General features: G+C 43.3%; 1 protein-coding gene across 1 annotated transcript in view; it reads right to left on the bottom strand.

Moving 5' to 3' along the window:
* Window positions 1-17,777, bottom strand: part of LOC129836217 (VPS10 domain-containing receptor SorCS3-like) — a 251,858-nt gene that overhangs the window by 73,658 nt on the left and 160,423 nt on the right. The window contains exon 4 of the mRNA XM_055902085.1: window positions 13,529-13,687. Within this exon, the coding sequence (XP_055758060.1) occupies window positions 13,529-13,687 (159 nt within the window). The remainder of the gene's footprint in view (window positions 1-13,528; window positions 13,688-17,777) is intronic.

Below are 17,777 nucleotides of genomic sequence, written 5' to 3'. Positions count from 1 at the left end.
TGAACAACATGTCGTTTCCTATTGGGTTTCAGAGGATATTTGCTTCCAACAATTACCTGCATCACACAAACTAGTACACTACAAAGTAGGCTGTACCATTTGTAATGTTGCAAATGGAGATGGCAGTTACGTCATTCCAGCTTTAGATACAAACCTATTGTTTAGTAGTAGTCTGCCGTACAAAATACTATATAGCGACATCACCCTTTCATTATGGCATATTCCATGTGCTCTTATGTTTGGTATTGTATTGAGCATGGAAACAAACATTGTATATAACAACATCAAAGTTACTTGAAACAACAAATACTGTTTTTTTTTTTATGACATCATTGTACGCACAATATAACAGCAGAGTATGTACATTGATTGATTTTTACTGCGATGCTGGATGTTCCTCTCCTCTGTTACTTCAACGAAACAAAAGCAATAACAAATGTGCTGGGTGCACTGTGACACTGTTTCACCTTATGGGGAGTTCAGCTTTAAAATAAGCTTGGGACTATATATTTGTATATATGGACGTTCTGGTTTATATCTCCGTGGTGGCACGATGAACATATTAAAACCCCAACATGCATGTTATGAATGCACATGCAGTTGTTAACGTGACAACCATCTTGCCATTAACCTTTTGCCAATAGGTGGCGCAATTAGCATTTTTTATTTCTGAGTGTCACCAAATTAAACTGCCTCGTGCTCAATTCTTGATCGTACAATATGCATATTATTAATTCTATTGGATAGAAAACACTTTCTAGTTTCTATAGTCGTTGGAATTTTGTCTGTGGGTGACCCAGAACTCTTTCTACAGCGAAATCCATGACAGGTACTGCGATGGTCTGAGAGCGAAGCTCTGATTTCAGATCAGTTTTGAAAGTCTCTGTATATCCTATGGAACGACATGAACTGCACCCACCTTCCCCTGGATGTCAGTAACCAATGAGAAGTGGAATGGGCTTGCTGCGTGGCTCTCAGAGGTTATAAAAGGCCAAGGAGCGAGAGGAGCCTTCCTTTCCACGCTGAGCATTGCGCAGAGAGGGACCTCAGGATGCCATTTTCAAACGCTCAATTTTAAACGTTAGATGTATCCATCTGTAATTTAATTAGACATAGGTGTTAGAAGCATCATAACGAAGCTATTTTAAACCGAGTTATATCAGATTATGCGAGTATATTGCTATTTTTCGGAATTTCCTCAGTATTGCGCCTTGAGGATTTGGACACGTTATGGCAAAATAGCTATGGCTAGCTAGTGTTAGCTGCTGTATCAGAAGTTGAATGCAACGTTTTACAACCAAGCAACGATTCTTTTGGACAAAGAACCACCATGGCAAGATTCTGATGGAAGCTCGTCGAAAAGTAAGAGCTATTTATGATGTTATTCCGTTTTTATGTGGAAAAATGTAAACTCAATAATGGGGATTAGTGACGCCGTTATTGCGTCACTAGTCTGGCTGTAACGCACACTGTATGTCCAGTAACGTTAATTTTAAAAATCTAACTCTGCGGTTGCATTAATAACTAATACATCTTTCATTTCATGTCCAACCTGTATTTTTTTAGTCAAGTTTATGAATAGTTTTTGATAAAAATATTTGTATTTTCAAAATGGCGCCGGCCAGATTGCTTGAGTAGTTGAACACTATTTCCATTGTGTAAGCACGATTTGTGCCGCTAAATATGCACATTTTCGATCAAACTCTATATGGATTGTGTAATATGATGTTACAGGAGTGTCATCTGAAGAATTCTGAGAAGGTTAGTGAAAAAATTAATATATTTTGGCGATGTTGAGTTATCGCTCTCTTTGGCTAGAATCAATGCTCTGGTAAAGTTTGCATATGTGGTATGCTAATATAACGATTCATTGTGTTTTCGCCGTAAAACACTTAGAAAATCTGAAATGTTGTCTGAATTCACAAGATCTGCGTCTTTCCATTGCTATGTGCTGTGTATTTTTAAGAAATGTTTTATGATGAGTAAATTGGTAATACACGTTGCTGTCTGTAGTAATTCTAGGAGCTTTGGTGAGATTTGTGATGCTGGCTGCAATGGCAAACTATGATTTATACCTGAAATATGCACATTTTTCTAACAAAACCTATCCTATACCATAAATATGTTATCAGACTGTCATCTGATGAGGTTTTTTCTTGGTTAGTGGCTATCAATATCTTAGTTTAGCCGAATTGGTGATAGCTACTGGTGTTGAGAAAAAATGGTGGACAAAGAAAAAGGGTGTCTTTTGCTAACATGGTTAGCTAATAGATTTACATATTTTGTCTTCCCTGTAAAACATTTTAAAAATCTGAAATGGTGACTTGATTCACAAGATCTGTATCTTTCATTAGGTGTCTTGGACTTGTGATTTAATGATATTTAGATGCTACTATTTAAATGTGACGCTATGCTAGCGATGCTAATCAGTGTGGGGGGGGTGGGGGGGGATCCCGGATCCGGGTTTCAGAGGCAGTAAAAGTTAACCTCCAATAGGATTTCCTAACACATAGGGAATTAACTAACAGCAACAGCATTATACCACAACCCAAAATGGGCCCTGTCAACTTCAGTCATCCATTACCATTAGCCAACCGGTAGAGATATTCAACTTACCACATTATACCAAAGACAACAAAATGACACAAGGACGTAATTAATGATTATTTTTTCATAAAAAGCTTACGGAAACAATATTGTGCCACTACTCCTCAGGACATATGGTAGATTTTCTCTGAGAGAGGACCGCATAATGATGAGACACTTAGTTTCACTACTGTTCCCGATTTATAGGCTCCTGGGCAAGTTACGATAATTAGGGAATATGTGGAGGAGTGGAGGGGGTACGACTAGAGCTGTGGTGGGGTGGATGGGAAATTACATCAAGGTTTTTTCTGGTGAACGCAGCACTTTTGAACTATAGATCTTTGATCCTCCCTCCGCACTATTTGTGCAATGACGACTCCATATAATTTCACACTTCAATTAGTACAATACTAATGTTGTCCGAAAGAGCAAATCTCCGAGCGACATTGAACAAATACTGATTGTTCTAAACCTCAAGGGCATCAAAGGTTTCCCATCCAAATAAAACTGGCACTGAATGTATGTCTAAGTGGAACATATGTGGGAAAAGAATTGCAGCGGAGAGCGAATGAAAATGCAAATAAAAAAGTATTCTCCTGGCATTTGATTGTGTTTGGTTATTAATGTCAAGGGAAAGGTAGATAATTACTCCCAGGTGTGTAGTATACCACTACGGGTTAGATATACGGGAATTGACGCTATGGAAAAGTAAAATCAATAATGTAGAGTACACCTTTTCTGGTTGAATTTGTCTTGCTGTCCAAATCTACAGTACATGAGGCAGAATGGCCCAGATTTGGTATCTGAATGGAAGTTTTAGCACAGACCAACCCTGCACTACTGTGACAAAGTATAGTATTCTGTATCGACAAAGTATAGTCCAACTCCAGTATAGACCAACTCCAGTATAGACCAACTCCAGTATAGTCCAACTCCAGTATAGACCAACTCCAGTATAGACCAACTCCAGTATAGACCATCTCCAGCATAGACCATCTCCAGCATAGAGCATCTCCAGTATAGTCCAACTCCAGTATAGACCAACTCCAGTATAGACCAACTCCAGTGTAGTCCAACCCCAGTATAATTCAACTCCATTATAGTCCTCCAGTATAGACCGACCTTAGTATAGTCCAACTCCATTATTGTACTCCAGTACAGACCAGCTCCAGTATAATTCAACTCGAGTATCGACCAACTCGAGTATCGACCAACTCGAGTATCGACCAACTCGAGTATCGACCAACTCGAGTATCGACCAACTCGAGTATCGACCAACTCGAGTATCGACCAACTCGAGTATCGACCAACTCGAGTATCGACCAACTCGAGTATCGACCAACTCGAGTATCGACCAACTCCAGCATAGTCCAACTCCAGCATAGTCCAACTCCAGCATAGTCCAACTCCAGCATAGTCCAACTCCAGCATAGTCCAACTCCAGCATAGTCCAACTCCAGCATAGTCCAACTCCAGCATAGTCCAACTCCAGCATATTCCAACTCCAGCATAGTCCAACTCCAGCATTGTCCAACTCCAGCATTGTCCAACTCCAGCATTGTCCAACTCCAGCATTGTCCAACTCCAGCATTGTCCAACTCCAGCATTGTCCAACTCCAGTATAGACCAACTCCAGTATAGACCAACTCCAGTATAGACCAACACAAGTATAATCCAACTCCTATGTAGTCCAACTTCAGTATAGTTCAATTCCAGTATAGTTCAATTCCAGTATAGACCAACTCCAGTCCAGTATAGACCAACTCCAGTATAGACCAACTCCAGTATAGACCAACTCCAGTATAGACCAACTCCAGTATACACCAACTCCAGTATAGACCAACTCCAGTATAGACCAACTCCAGTATAGACCAACTCCAGTCCAGATCGGCAGTCCACTGAAAGAGGAAGCTGCTTTGATAATCCCCTATTTCTAACAGATGATGAGGAAACCAATACTGCTGGCTGGCAGCTTCAAATGACCATAAACACTAATGTTTTCAAAATGGCCGCCCCTTTCACTATTGCTCTCCCTCAGATGGAGACTTTATCATACTGATAAACAAGAAAAAAATGCAGAGCGGTTCATGTTAGTAACATGAAAGTGGAGCCGGCCACAGAACGAGGCTGTTGGACTGTAGTTAAGAGGCGAGGTTCAGCAAGAGGCAGAATCCATCACGTCGACTATTACTTCTTCCCCACAGAATAATGATGGAAGGTTGGCAGCTCTTGCACTGATACCCAGCTGATCTTATTTGCAAAGGTAAATGTCAGCCTTGTCCCTGGCCGAGATACTGAGATACACACTCTGACTTCTGTCTGTGATGCAGGAGAAGAGGGGGAATCAAAAGGCAGGGACAGGGAGAAACAAGAGGGGAGTGGGAGAAGTGTAATAGTGTCAGATCACCATCAGTGCAAGTTCAGGGAAGGGATGTATGCAAACCGTGTTTTCTCCCTCACTGTCACTGTAATATGGGCCAATATGTTTCATTAAAAATAAGTGATTTTGACCCAGTGTCAAAGAGATCTCATATACTGGAGGTTTGGAGGGTAAACTGAGAGAAAGAAGTGAGAATATTCTGGAGGCCCTGTTTCAAAACAGGTAAACAAACTTTAATTCATCATCTCCTCTCCCACTCCCTGTCACACACACATCCTTCTACACACACACCGTACACCCCCACATGACTTGACAGACGAATACCAATAAACTGACAGCCCCCCCACATAAAGGTTATGATGCCGCTGAAATATCAAAGACGTGTGGTCTTCACCAAGGGCATGGAGGGCTACTCATAAGACATAACCCAATACCCAATAACACAGTACCAGTATGAAGGTAGCCTGCCTTAGCCTTGCAACTGGGGATTGGGATGCAATACAGAAGCTGCCCATCCTAAAAAGACAAAAGGATGTCATACCCACATATAGTCAGGTACAACATATTTGACACCCTTGATAAAGATGATCAAAAAAGACTGTATTAAACAAATAATAAAAATACTGATCAATGCAAAAAAAAAAAAAAAGGTAAATGATATGGTGTGCATGGCTAATGAGCTAAACTTTTCATGTCATCTGACCGTAGCACGGGTTCTAATTCAGGTGCCAATTCCATTTAGCAATCTCTAGGCATTTACATTTGTTGGATAAGATGAAAAGAAGGTCTTTGGCCATGTACACAAGTAGTGGGTTTGGTGTCTAAAGAAAGATGCATATGAAGAGAAGAACCCCATACTTACTGTAAAATATGATGGTGGATCTTTGACGTTATGGGGATATTTGTCTTCCACTGGTCCTGGTGTTCTTGTTAAGGTCAGCGCATCATGAACTTTACCCAGTAACAAGACATTTTAGCAAAAAACATGTTTGCCTCTGCCTGGAGGCTGAAACTTGGCCACAAGTGGATCTCCAGCAAGACAATAACCTCAAGCACACATGAAAACTCATAACGAAATGGTTAATGGTTGGTTACATGGTGGTTACAATCTGTGGTATGAATTGAAGAGGCAGTCCATCAACTGGGGCTTTAAACTCAATATAAAGAGGCCGGCACATGATGAAAAACCAAAAAGATGTCACACCACCATATCACCAAAGGAACACAGGTGTATGGCAAGAAAGGCCTAGAAATGACAAAAAGTAGTGTTTCTCACACACGCTATAATCTGTTTCCTTGTTGTTGGCACATGGTCTCCTCACTCCTTTCTCTATTTAACAGCACACCTCCATCCATCTGCTATTGTGACAATGTATACATCCTCTAAAAAAACACCTCCAGCTTTATCCTCACCAGGAATACCCCCCTCCACAACACCTTCTCCAGCTTTATCCTCACCAGGAAGACCCCCCTCCACAACACCTTCTCCAGCTTTATCCTCACCAGGAATACCCCCCTCCACAACACCTTCTCCAGCTTTATCCTCACCAGGAATACCCCCCTCCACAACACCTTCTCCAGCTTTATCCTCACCAGGAAGACCCCCCTCCACAACACCTTCTCCAGCTTTATCCTCACCAGGAAGACCCCCCTCCACAACACCTTCTCCAGCTTTATCCTCACCAGGAATACCCCACTCCACAACACCTTCTCCAGATTTACCCTCGGCAGGAAGACCCCCACTCCACAACCCCTTCTCCGGCTTTATCCTCAGCAGGAAGACCCCCCTCCACAACACCTTCTCCAGATTTACCCTCGGCAGGAAGACCCCCACTCCACAACCCCTTCTCCGGCTTTATCCTCAGCAGGAAGACCCCCCTCCACAACACCTTCTCCAGATTTACCCTCGGCAGGAAGACCCCCACTCCACAACCCCTTCTCCGGCTTTATCCTCAGCAGGAAGACCACCCTGCAAAACACCTTCTCCAGCTTTATCCTGAGCAGCAAAACCCCCCTCCACAACACCTTGTCCAGCTTTATCCTGAGCAGGAAGACTCCCCTACACAACACATTCTCCGGCTTTACCCTCAGCAGGAAGAAGCCACTCCACAACATCATTAAGTTATAGTCTATTGTATTATAATCTTTTGGGCTTTAAGCCATCCTTCCCACACTTGACTAATGACACTAATCCTGCTATCTGTAAGATGCAACAAACCTAATGCAGACAAGGGGCCAATCAAATCCCCATATGTACTGGAGGGCAAGTGAGTCAGAGACTGGAGAAGTCACAAATAAACCTGAGATACACTAACGCTTTATTCTAGCGGCGCTGTCTGGCTATACTGATTGTTTCCCCCAGTGGTAGGAATTACAAATAACCACATAATGAGTGTTGACGTTCGCTTCAAATGGGGCTTAGGCGTTGTGTTGGGTTGCCTGCAATGTAATTGTGGTGCCGGGTGACTAGGCTGCAAATGGTGTATGCAGGTGATCCAAATTCATTTGTTATTATTCTTTTTTATCTTGGAACGTTGGATACTGTGAACTCGTTTGACCGTGTGAAGAAATGTGACTTGTTTCTGTTGATACATCTGAAGTGGAAAGTTTTTTGCTCACTTTTTTCAAAGCTTGAAATGAAGTGTGAATAAATACATCTCCAACATGTCAACTATCTAAGAGCAGCATGATTTGGTTGTTGTACCGAATGCGATAGACTGACGTTCTTCATCTGACATTGTGAGTCTGACTGGGAGACTACAGGGGGCTGACTGGAACATTATTTGGGAAAAACAAAGTTATGTCAGCCACCTGGGGTTCTCCTCTTGACATACACAAAACTAAATGATTTGAACACCAGAAACCTGAATAAGGGTATCATTAAATTAATCACTAGCCTATGATGATCTTCATCTGGTGGCACTCCCAGGACTTCATGTTACACAACACATTTTCGTTTTGTTCAATAAATTCCCACTTTATGTCCAAAAAAATGTTCAGCAATGCATTGTCTCAAATAACATTGAAATTGCAGAGAGCCAAATCAAATCACAGAAATACTCATCATAAACATTGATGAAAGATACAAGTGTTATACATAGGTTTAACCTCTCTAGGCTAGGGGGCGGTATTTTCACTTCCGGATGAAAAGCTTACCCAAAGTAAACTGCCTGATACTCAGGCCCAGAAGCTAGGATATGCATATTATTAGTAGATTTGGATAGAAAACACTCTGAAGTTTCTAAAACTGTTTGAATGATGTCTGTGAGTATAACACAACTTATTTGGCAGGCGAAACCCCGAGGACAAACCAACCAGGACTTTTTTTTTGAGGTCACTCTTTTCAATGAGACTTCTATGGGGATCTAGATTTCTAAGGCACTTGCTTGCAGTTCCTATCGCTTCCACTGGATGTCAACAGTCTTTAGAAATTGGTTGATATTTTTCCTTTGAGAAATGAAGAAGTATGGCAGTTCAGAACGAGGGTCGAATGAAGTGTACTGTTGTGGTTGGGGCGCGTGACCTGAAAGCTCGCTCCACTTTGTTTTTATCCGCTATTGAACGCAGTTTATCCCGTTTTCAATTTTATCGATTATTTTCGTTAAAAAAAATACCTAAAGTTGTATTAGGAAAGTTGTTTGAAATGTTTGAACAAAGATTACAGTTAACTTATTAGATATTATTGTAACGTTCCTGACCTGTTTTCTGTTGTTTTTTGTATGTGTTTATGGTCAGGGCGTGTGTTTTGGGTGGGCAGTCTATGTTTTCTGTTTCTATGTTGGTTTTGGGTTGCCTGGTATGGCTCTTAATTAGAGGCAGGTGTTTTGCGTTTTCCTCTAATTGAGAGTCATATTTAGGTAGGGTGTTCTCACTGTTTGTTTGTGGGTGATTGTCTCCTGTGTCGTCGATGTATGTAGCATACGGGACTGTTTGGCTGTTCGTTCGTTTTGATGTAGTCTGTTTCCTGTCCGTGAGTTCTACGTTTAGTTAGTTAAATTCATGTTCAGGTTTCGTCTACGTCGTTTTCTTGTTTTGTAATTTTGTAAGTGTTTGTTTTCGTGTTGCCATCGTTTCAAAATAAAGAGATGGCTTATTTCCCTAATGCTGCGTATTGGTCCACTGATCCTTCTCTCCTCTCCTCATCTGAGGAAGAGGAGGACAACAGCCCTTACAGAATCACCCACCAAACTAGGACCAAGCGGCAAGGGAGAGCTCAACAGAGCAACAAGGACTCCTGGACTTGGGAGGAGATCCTGGACGGTAGAGGACCCTGGGCTCAGCCAGGGGAATATCGCCGTCCCAAGGCGGAGTTGGAGGCAGCGAAGGCAGAGAGGCGCTGGTATGAGGAGGCAGCGCGGCGACGCGGTTGGGAGCCCGTGAGTCAGACCCAAAAATTTCTTGGGGGGGGGCACACGAGGAGTGTGGCAAAGCCGGGTAGGATACCTGAGCCAACTCCCCGTGCTTACCGTGGAGGTAGAAGGCGTCGTACTGGTAAGACACCGTGTTATGCGGTAAAGCGCACGGTGTCCCCAGTACGCGTGCTTAGCCCAGTGCGGGCTATTCCACCTTGCCGCACTGGGAGGGCTAAGTTGGGCATCGAGCTGGATGTCATGAAGCCGGCCCAACGCATCTGGCCACCAGTGCGTCTCCTCGGGCCGGCATACATGGCACCAGCCTTACGAATGGTGTCCCCGGTTCGCCAGCATAGCCCAGTGCGGGCTATTCCACCTCGCCGCACTGGCAGGGCTACGGGCACCATTCAACCTGGTAAGGTTGGGCAGGCTCGGTGCTCAAGAGCACGTGTCCTCCGTCGCGGTCCGGTATACCCGGTGCCACCTCCATGTACCAGTCCTCGGGTGGCAGCCCCCCGTACCAGGCTGTCTCTCCGGGTTCTCTCTCCAGCTGTTTCCTCCTCTCCAGCGCAGCCAGTGCCTATACCACGCACCAGGCTGTCTCTCCGTCTCCTCCCTACAGAGCCGTCCAGCCAGGACCTGCCAGAGCCGTCCAGCCAGGACCTGCCAGAGCCGTCCAGCCAGGACCTGCCAGAGCCGTCCAGCCAGGACCTGCCAGAGCCGTCCAGCCAGGACCTGCCAGAGCCGTCCAGCCAGGACCTGCCAGAGCCGTCCAGCCAGGACCTGCCAGAGCCGTCCAGCCAGGACCTGCCAGAGTTCCTCAGCCAGGACCTGCCAGAGTCCCTCAGCCAGGACCTGCCAGAGTCCCTCAGCCAGGACCTGCCAGAGTCCCTCAGCCAGGACCTGCCAGAGTCCCTCAGCCAGGACCTGCCAGAGTCCCTCAGCCAGGACCTGCCAGAGTCCCTCAGCCAGGATCTGCCAGAGTCCCTCCGCCAGGATCTGCCAGAGTCCCTCAGCCAGGATCTGCCAGAGTATCTCAGCCGGGACCTGCCCCTTGTCCCGGTGCTGCCCCTTGTCCCGGTGCTGCCCCTTGTCCCGGTGCTGCCCCTTGTCCCGGTGCTGCCCCTTGCCCCGGTGCTGCCCCTTGCCCCGGTGCTGCCCCTTGCCCCGGTGCTGCCCCTTGCCCCGGTGCTGCCCCTTGTCCCGGTGCTGCCCCTTGTCCCGGTGCTGCCCCTTGTCCCGGTGCTGCCCCTTGTCCCGGTGCTGCCCCTTGTCCCGGTGCTGCCCCTTGTCCCGGTGCTGCCCCTTGTCCCGGTGCTGCCCCTTGTCCCGGTGCTGCCCCTTCTCCCAGTGCTGGCCGTTCATTTAGGGGGTTTTAGTTGGAGGGTGGTCATTGGGAGGGGTAGACAGAAGCGGGGAGTGACTATGGTGGTGTGGGGACAGCGTCCGGAGCCTGAGCCACCACCGTGGTCAACTGCCCACCCAGACCCTCCCCTGGACTTTGTGCTGGTGCGCCCGGCGTTCGCACCTTGAGGGGGGGGGTTCTGTAACGTTCCTGACCTGTTTTCTGTTGTTTTTTGTATGTGTTTATGGTCAGGGCGTGTGTTTTGGGTGGGCAGTCTATGTTTTCTGTTTCTATGTTGGTTTTGGGTTGCCTGGTATGGCTCTTAATTAGAGGCAGGTGTTTTGCGTTTTCCTCTAATTGAGAGTCATATTTAGGTAGGGTGTTCTCACTGTTTGTTTGTGGGTGATTGTCTCCTGTGTCGTCGATGTATGTACCATACGGGACTGTTTGGCTGTTCGTTCGTTTTGATGTAGTCTGTTTCCTGTCCGTGAGTTCTACGTTTAGTTAGTTAAATTCATGTTCAGGTTTCGTCTACGTCGTTTTCTTGTTTTGTAAGTGTTTGTTTTCGTGTTGCCATCGTTTCAAAATAAAGAGATGGCTTATTTCCCTAATGCTGCGTATTGGTCCACTGATCCTTCTCTCCTCTCCTCTCCTCATCTGAGGAAGAGGAGGACAACAGCCCTTACAATTATGTAGTCATGTTGTGAGAGTTGGAACCGTTGTTTTTCTGGATCAAACGCGCCAAATAAATGGACATTTTGGAGATATAACGACGGAATTAATCGAACAAAAAGACCATTTATGATGTTTATGGGACATATTGGAGTGCCAACAAAAGAAGATCTTCAAAGGTAAGGCATGAATTATATCATTATTTCTGAGTTTCTTGTCGCGCCTGGCGGGATGAAATATGATTGTATGTGTTTGTTTGATAGGGTGCTATCCTCAGATAATAGTATGGTTTGCTTTTGCCGTAAAGCCTTTTTTAAATCTGACACAGCGGATGGATTAACAAGAAGTTTATCTTTAAACATGCTAGATATTGTTAGGCTTCGTCATAGACTGGCAATAGATAAATGGACATAAACGGAATCTTTTTTTCACAATCAATGTTTTATGTCTGTCTGTGCAAATGTCATTTTATCTACACTAGCAGCTTTTTCTGAGGTAAATTATCTGCTCTCATTAACACTTCTAACTACATAATGAAACCAAAACCACATATCCCCAGGTGACCAGAGTAATTGCAATGTGTACTGAATACTTGAACTCAACGGTCCCACAAAGTTAACGTTTTGATGAACATATCCTTTACACAATCCATTAGGGACCCAAGGCCTTGTCTCGCAGGTCCAACGAGGTGTGTGAGCCGACATGCAATATGTTAAGAATGGAAAATAACTTCAATCGAGGGGACTTGAGTTTTTTAAAAGGTTAGTCTTCACTTCTCCCTTGAGACTTCCACCACTAGCTTCCCAACCCCCCCCCCAACCCAAAACATCTGACTATAAAAACATTCAGAAAAATGTAATCTTTCCTTTCTCACTTTGAATATAACGGCAGGTAGGGTGTTCCATGAATAACTGAACTGCACAAAAAAACTTGGGCCTGACGTTGTCTAGCATGACAGCTCTTGTCAAAAGATGTATAAGACAAGCAGCTCGAATACGGAAGTCAATTAGGAGACTTGAACAGTTGAAAAGCCCCAGAGGAACAAGAAGAAAAGAAGTTCTGTATTATGTTGAGTTGTTTAAGTGCTTTCCACCCTCATACTTTTTTGACACGTGTCACAGACACTCTAATTGTAGCGCCCTTCGTCAGAGAGAGAGAGAGAGAGGAACAGCTACATCAATAGTAATCATGTCTTTACACTGCCCACACATTCTGAGATAAGAGTCAAGAGAGGTCATCCAGAGTTCTAGGACTCGAAATAGAACAGTTTACTCCAGACATTGAGTAAAAAGAGATAAAGATTGACCTGCGTTGAAAACAAAAAGACTGAAGACAAATCGTAAGTTGATCTGCCAAATCCTGTGACAGAGCTGTTTGAATATAAAAAAGTAAATGTCCACAAAGGTATGTCTTCTGGGAGTGTTCCATGTCCACAAAGGCCCATCCTTTTAATGCAAACAAAATATCATCAACATTTATAGTGTAAATTAAACAGCCCTAAAGGTTCTGTTACAAACTCGTATAGTCCACATTCTAAAACGAAGGCCATCACAGACCGAAAGCTTAGCAAATTACAACCTTTGGATCGGTCCAGGTTTCATTTTTAGGACTGATATTGGGGTCAGTTAGCAACCCAGGTTTCAGTCTTCTCCCTCCTCCACCTCAACCAGACTCCCCTGTGTGATAGCCATCTTGGTAGCCAGGGAAGACTCATTGGCCATAATGGTACTTCTTCACAGGGGGTTATATGGGGTGTGACCTGTGTGTGAATTGGGGGTACAGAGCTCTCCTCAACATGAGAGCACTGTACAGGGAAGGTTACAGATGAAAGCACTGGTGTAAAGGACTGCATTGTCACTGTATGTGGTTTGCAGGCCAATAGTGCTGACATCTTCTAATGAATATTAGAATGTTCTATAGTAGTTACAACACAAACGTGTTCATTGCATCTAACTAAGTTGCCATGGTAATTAAATAAGGTAACGTCTAACTAAAGTATCATCAAATGGATAACAATAATCGATATTATAATCAAAACTTCAAGAAGGTAAATAAATCATTAAATCACGGCAGAAGAATATCCAATTAAACATCACCAGCTTGGAGCTTTATCCAACTGTGCAACACAGTTCAAAATCCAAAGCCTACTGTATCAAACAACCAACTGTGGTGAAAAAACGACATGGAGCTCACCTTCTGGTCGTGGCTGTAGGCTAGAGCCCAATCCTCCTGTGTTGGATGGAACAGAAGGCTTAGGATGTAGAAGCTGAGGCGGTATTTCTGATAGCTCGCTCCTTCATCCGAGCTGATGAGCACACTGCTCTCAAACTCAGGGTCTGTCAGCACCATTATCTGGAAGAGAGGGAGATGGGGGTGAGGGTGAGCGAGGGAGGGAGGAGATGGAGAGGGATAGAGAAAGAATGAGACAGAAGTTAAGAGTAGAGAGTGAGGGGAAGATTGAGAGAGAGAGAGAGAGAGAGAGAGAGAGGAGAGAAAGAGACAGGAGAGAAAGAGAGAGATCGAAGGGCCTAGCCATGTCAGCACTCCAGGTCTAGTGGTTGGTATGGAACATGCTGTTACTAGCGCTAACAACTTCACTTTGTTTTAAACTTCATTTTACAAATGTGCCTCTCGCGCTCTGTTGCCATGGTTTTTTGGCCTCTTCCAGTGCACTCACAGGTCTGTTCTTTGGTGCACTTTGGCTTCCAGTCACCCCTCTCCAGATATATTCCCTTTAATGAGATAGAGGTGGTTCAGAATACCTCTGTGGATCTATAAGTCAACCACGAGGGGCCACAACACAACTACAACAATAAGTTGCTATGGTAAAGAATATGCTAAGTTTTAAGAGTATACTGTTGATCAATATCCTGTTATGCTATGGTATTCTGTAACACACCTGTGTAGCCAGAGAGAACTCCACAACTTGCCGTTTACCAAGCACGACTATAAGTCGAGGCAATGCAATTTGTTTTGAACAATATCTAAATCTGTGATAAGAAAGAACAAATATTTGTGCAATTAAGAATCATGTCTTTGTGGAATGCTCAATGTTACCACAGCAGGAGGAATTCTATTTCCATGCTAGGAATAATACAGCCTCTACTTTCATTTTGTCATGAATGCAGTGAAAATGTAAATGTGTTCTTGCATATTTGTTAGAAATGAGCCTCTTGAGAAAGGAACGACAGAGCAAGATCTGTAAAACTAAAATCATAATAGGATCACAAATGTACAGTACATATTGAGTATAATTCTGTAAATTAGAGTAGATGTTCATAGTATCAAACCTAAGAGTCTGATAAAGCTGTCACGTTGGCATGAATGATTCGGGAGACAGACGCAGGAATGTGTAATAGGGTTTTTTAATTAAGCCCAAATTACGGTGTGCCGTGTAAACGAGGACGAAGACCAAACAAACACTGTACAAAACACAGGGTTGAAACCCAAACAAAAAGAGCGAGGAGTACCTTGATTTAATAACACACGCGCACAATGATTAACACACGGGACGAGACCCGTAATCCTCTGCGCACACCACAAGGGCACGAAAGCCCAAAACACACAGCACAGGTACTCGCACGCACCAATGGACATTGTAACAAAAACCGGCAAAGACAATGGTGAACAAAGGGTAAACTTATACAATTACTAATCAAATGGGAATAGGGATCAGGTGTGCGTAATGACGGATCCGTTGGGATCCGTGACAAAAGCCCTTTGTTTGGAAGCCTGTATGATATATAATATGAAAAACTACATTGTAACAAAATCTGACCTTATTGGTTTAGTATCTATATCTTGGTATAATATGATTTATCTGTGGGGGGGAAGTAATGCATACATTTGCATTACAGTTCATTACTTTCAAAACACAGAAATATCCCTGAAAAGCATTTCCCATATATAGAACCATGGATATTTTCTCTCAAAGTAATCCATAGATATATTGATTAGTAAGACATGCATAGCTCAAATATGCTTTCTCTTTGTGATGTAAAGCAATAAGACATTAACCTGACACCTGGCTTTAATGATAATTAACTACTAAACTCAGACAGAAAAGGGAGAAGGGAAAGCGTGACTTGGATAGTGTCACAGTCCAAACTGCTGTGTTTTCTTTCCCTGCAACAGATTTGAATTGGGAAAAATAGCAGTGCATTTGTCACTGACAAAAATAACACCCTCTTTCCCCAGCTAAACTAGGAATCCTCCCACACCTCTTTCCCCCGTTTTAACTAGGAATCTCCCTGGTGGTGATTTAGATAAATTGCTTTTCATTAAAGTTAAAAAACAGACTGCGGACTCTGTGCCATTTATTTATTATTATTATTTTTTTTAAATGTTCCTTCAATTTATTGTTGTTCGCCGACCTTCGAATTTTGCCATTCATTGTCCTCACTGAGGGACGAGGGACTGCGAAGGGTCCCGTCTATTTATCCCAGTGTCTTAGGGCCTTGTCACATGAAATTAAATAGTTTCTAATGTCAGGTCTAATCATTTTTCATAATATTGCCTTAATCGACAGCATTTATTATGAGTGGAAATTGCATTTCACCTTGCATTTTTTAATCTTCTGTCAGAACCTTTCTCTCTGTCTCAGTACAAAGGCTAGAAGTCCTTGAAGGGTCTGGGTGGATCAGTGTTTCTTCACCACTGAACAGGGAGACACTGAACATTTCTCAGCTCTCTAATAATAATTTAGGCGAGTGCTTTTCAATGAGGCTTCCTTTATATTTACTGTAATACACTTCATATTAAGACCTATCTCTATTGAGGGCTTGTTGTATAGCTGTGGGTACAGCTGTACTCTGTATATCCCCTATATCACTGCTGCATATATTGGTAGGTGTAATATTACACTTTGTATGTTGAGAGTAAAAGGAATTGAGAAGTCTGGAAATGTATTAACTGCAAAAGACGATAAATGTTTAACCAGCCTGATTTAATTTCCTGCACTGTAAATATTATTTGCCATGTGACATATTTAAGAATAAACCCTGTTCAAACATGATTTATCTTACAAAATGTAGAAAAATGTATTGAACAAATACCATAACCGGACCAAAAGCCTTCTCGTAACCCATCTCTCTGTAGATTTAATGAAATTCCTTTCAGAGATTGTTTATGTGGCTCATATGGATATTGGCCATGTCCATCTGTTCCTGAATCAGTTTTAACAGACACTAAGTTCCAGAATGGGAGTTTACGTAACAGCCCACAGCATCGTCAATAACTTTTACATCATCAAATATACCATCGCATCGCCGGGTAATTAAGATTTTGAGCCGCATCCACTTGGCAATTGATCACCAATGCGTCTCCCGCGAACAAAGAGGAGTGAGGCTGGTAACAAAGCTTAGATCAATACAGGTTGGAGGGATAACCTCTGCATGTTATCTGCTGATGTTCAGCTAGTTGCTGAGAGTCCAGCAACCGAGCTAATCGCCAAGAGAGGAGTGCCATAGCCATTGCTGTGTTGTCTGAGGGGCTGCAGCCTGCTGTTGGATGGTGCTCGAGCCATCTGATGACCGCAAACAAAGGGGAGGAGAGGAGGAGAGGACTTCTCCCGGCAGATTAATCTTGTCAAACACAGATCAATTGTGGCCTATCTGTGAGGTATAAAAAAGGCTAAATTCCAATGAATTGGGACATCAATCTAGTTACAACCATAGAAATATAATGTCTATTCATTCTATGTCTATTAATTATATGTATATGTCTAGAATGATACTCTTCATCATTAGCAGTGGTTGTGAGTCAAACCGTGCAGAAGACCTCGGAATAAGGCTGAACATGCATAAGGACAATTCATGATGCGTGTTGTCTTTAAAAGCTTGAAGATAAATGTCAGCACCATCATTCAAATCTATTATCTGCTCTTAGAAAGGTCAAGCCTCTGGATTTGTTCCTTTAGACATCATGGGAGAATATAGTCGATGACCTTAACAGAATCTTGTCGTGAGAAAAACAATTGTCATGCTATATTCCCGTGGGAGAAAAAAATCACCCTTGAGGCATTAAATACACAAATATATTGTCGCAACGATTTAAAGGTCATTACTGCCTCATCTCAACAGATATAGAGATAATCCACTTAGTGTTTTTCATGCTATACACCCATATGTTATGCTTGGCCACTGGAATGCAATGAGGAGAAAATGGCCCATCTTATCCAGTAGAGAGTTGGGTTCATCCATCGATTAATGAGATAAGAGATAAAGTGAGGAGCCTTGTGGATCGGTGGAAGCCAGAGGTCAATAGTGGGCATCTGGACATGATAGGATCTTGTTGCCAGCTTCTACTACAACGTAATTCCCAAACTTGGGTGAAGAAAACTCCAAGATCCTCAGTCTATCACCATAAAAAGGAGATGATAAGGCCCTTGGCAGCAAATCTGCTGCCTGTCCACGTATCTTGTGTGTCTTTGGACTGGTTAGCC

The sequence above is a fragment of the Salvelinus fontinalis genome, chromosome 3 (assembly GCF_029448725.1).
Source record: "Salvelinus fontinalis isolate EN_2023a chromosome 3, ASM2944872v1, whole genome shotgun sequence".
Taxonomy (NCBI): Eukaryota; Metazoa; Chordata; class Actinopteri; order Salmoniformes; family Salmonidae; genus Salvelinus; species Salvelinus fontinalis.
The sequence above is the reverse complement of the archived record's forward strand: the minus strand, read 5'-3'. Positions and strand labels throughout refer to the sequence as shown.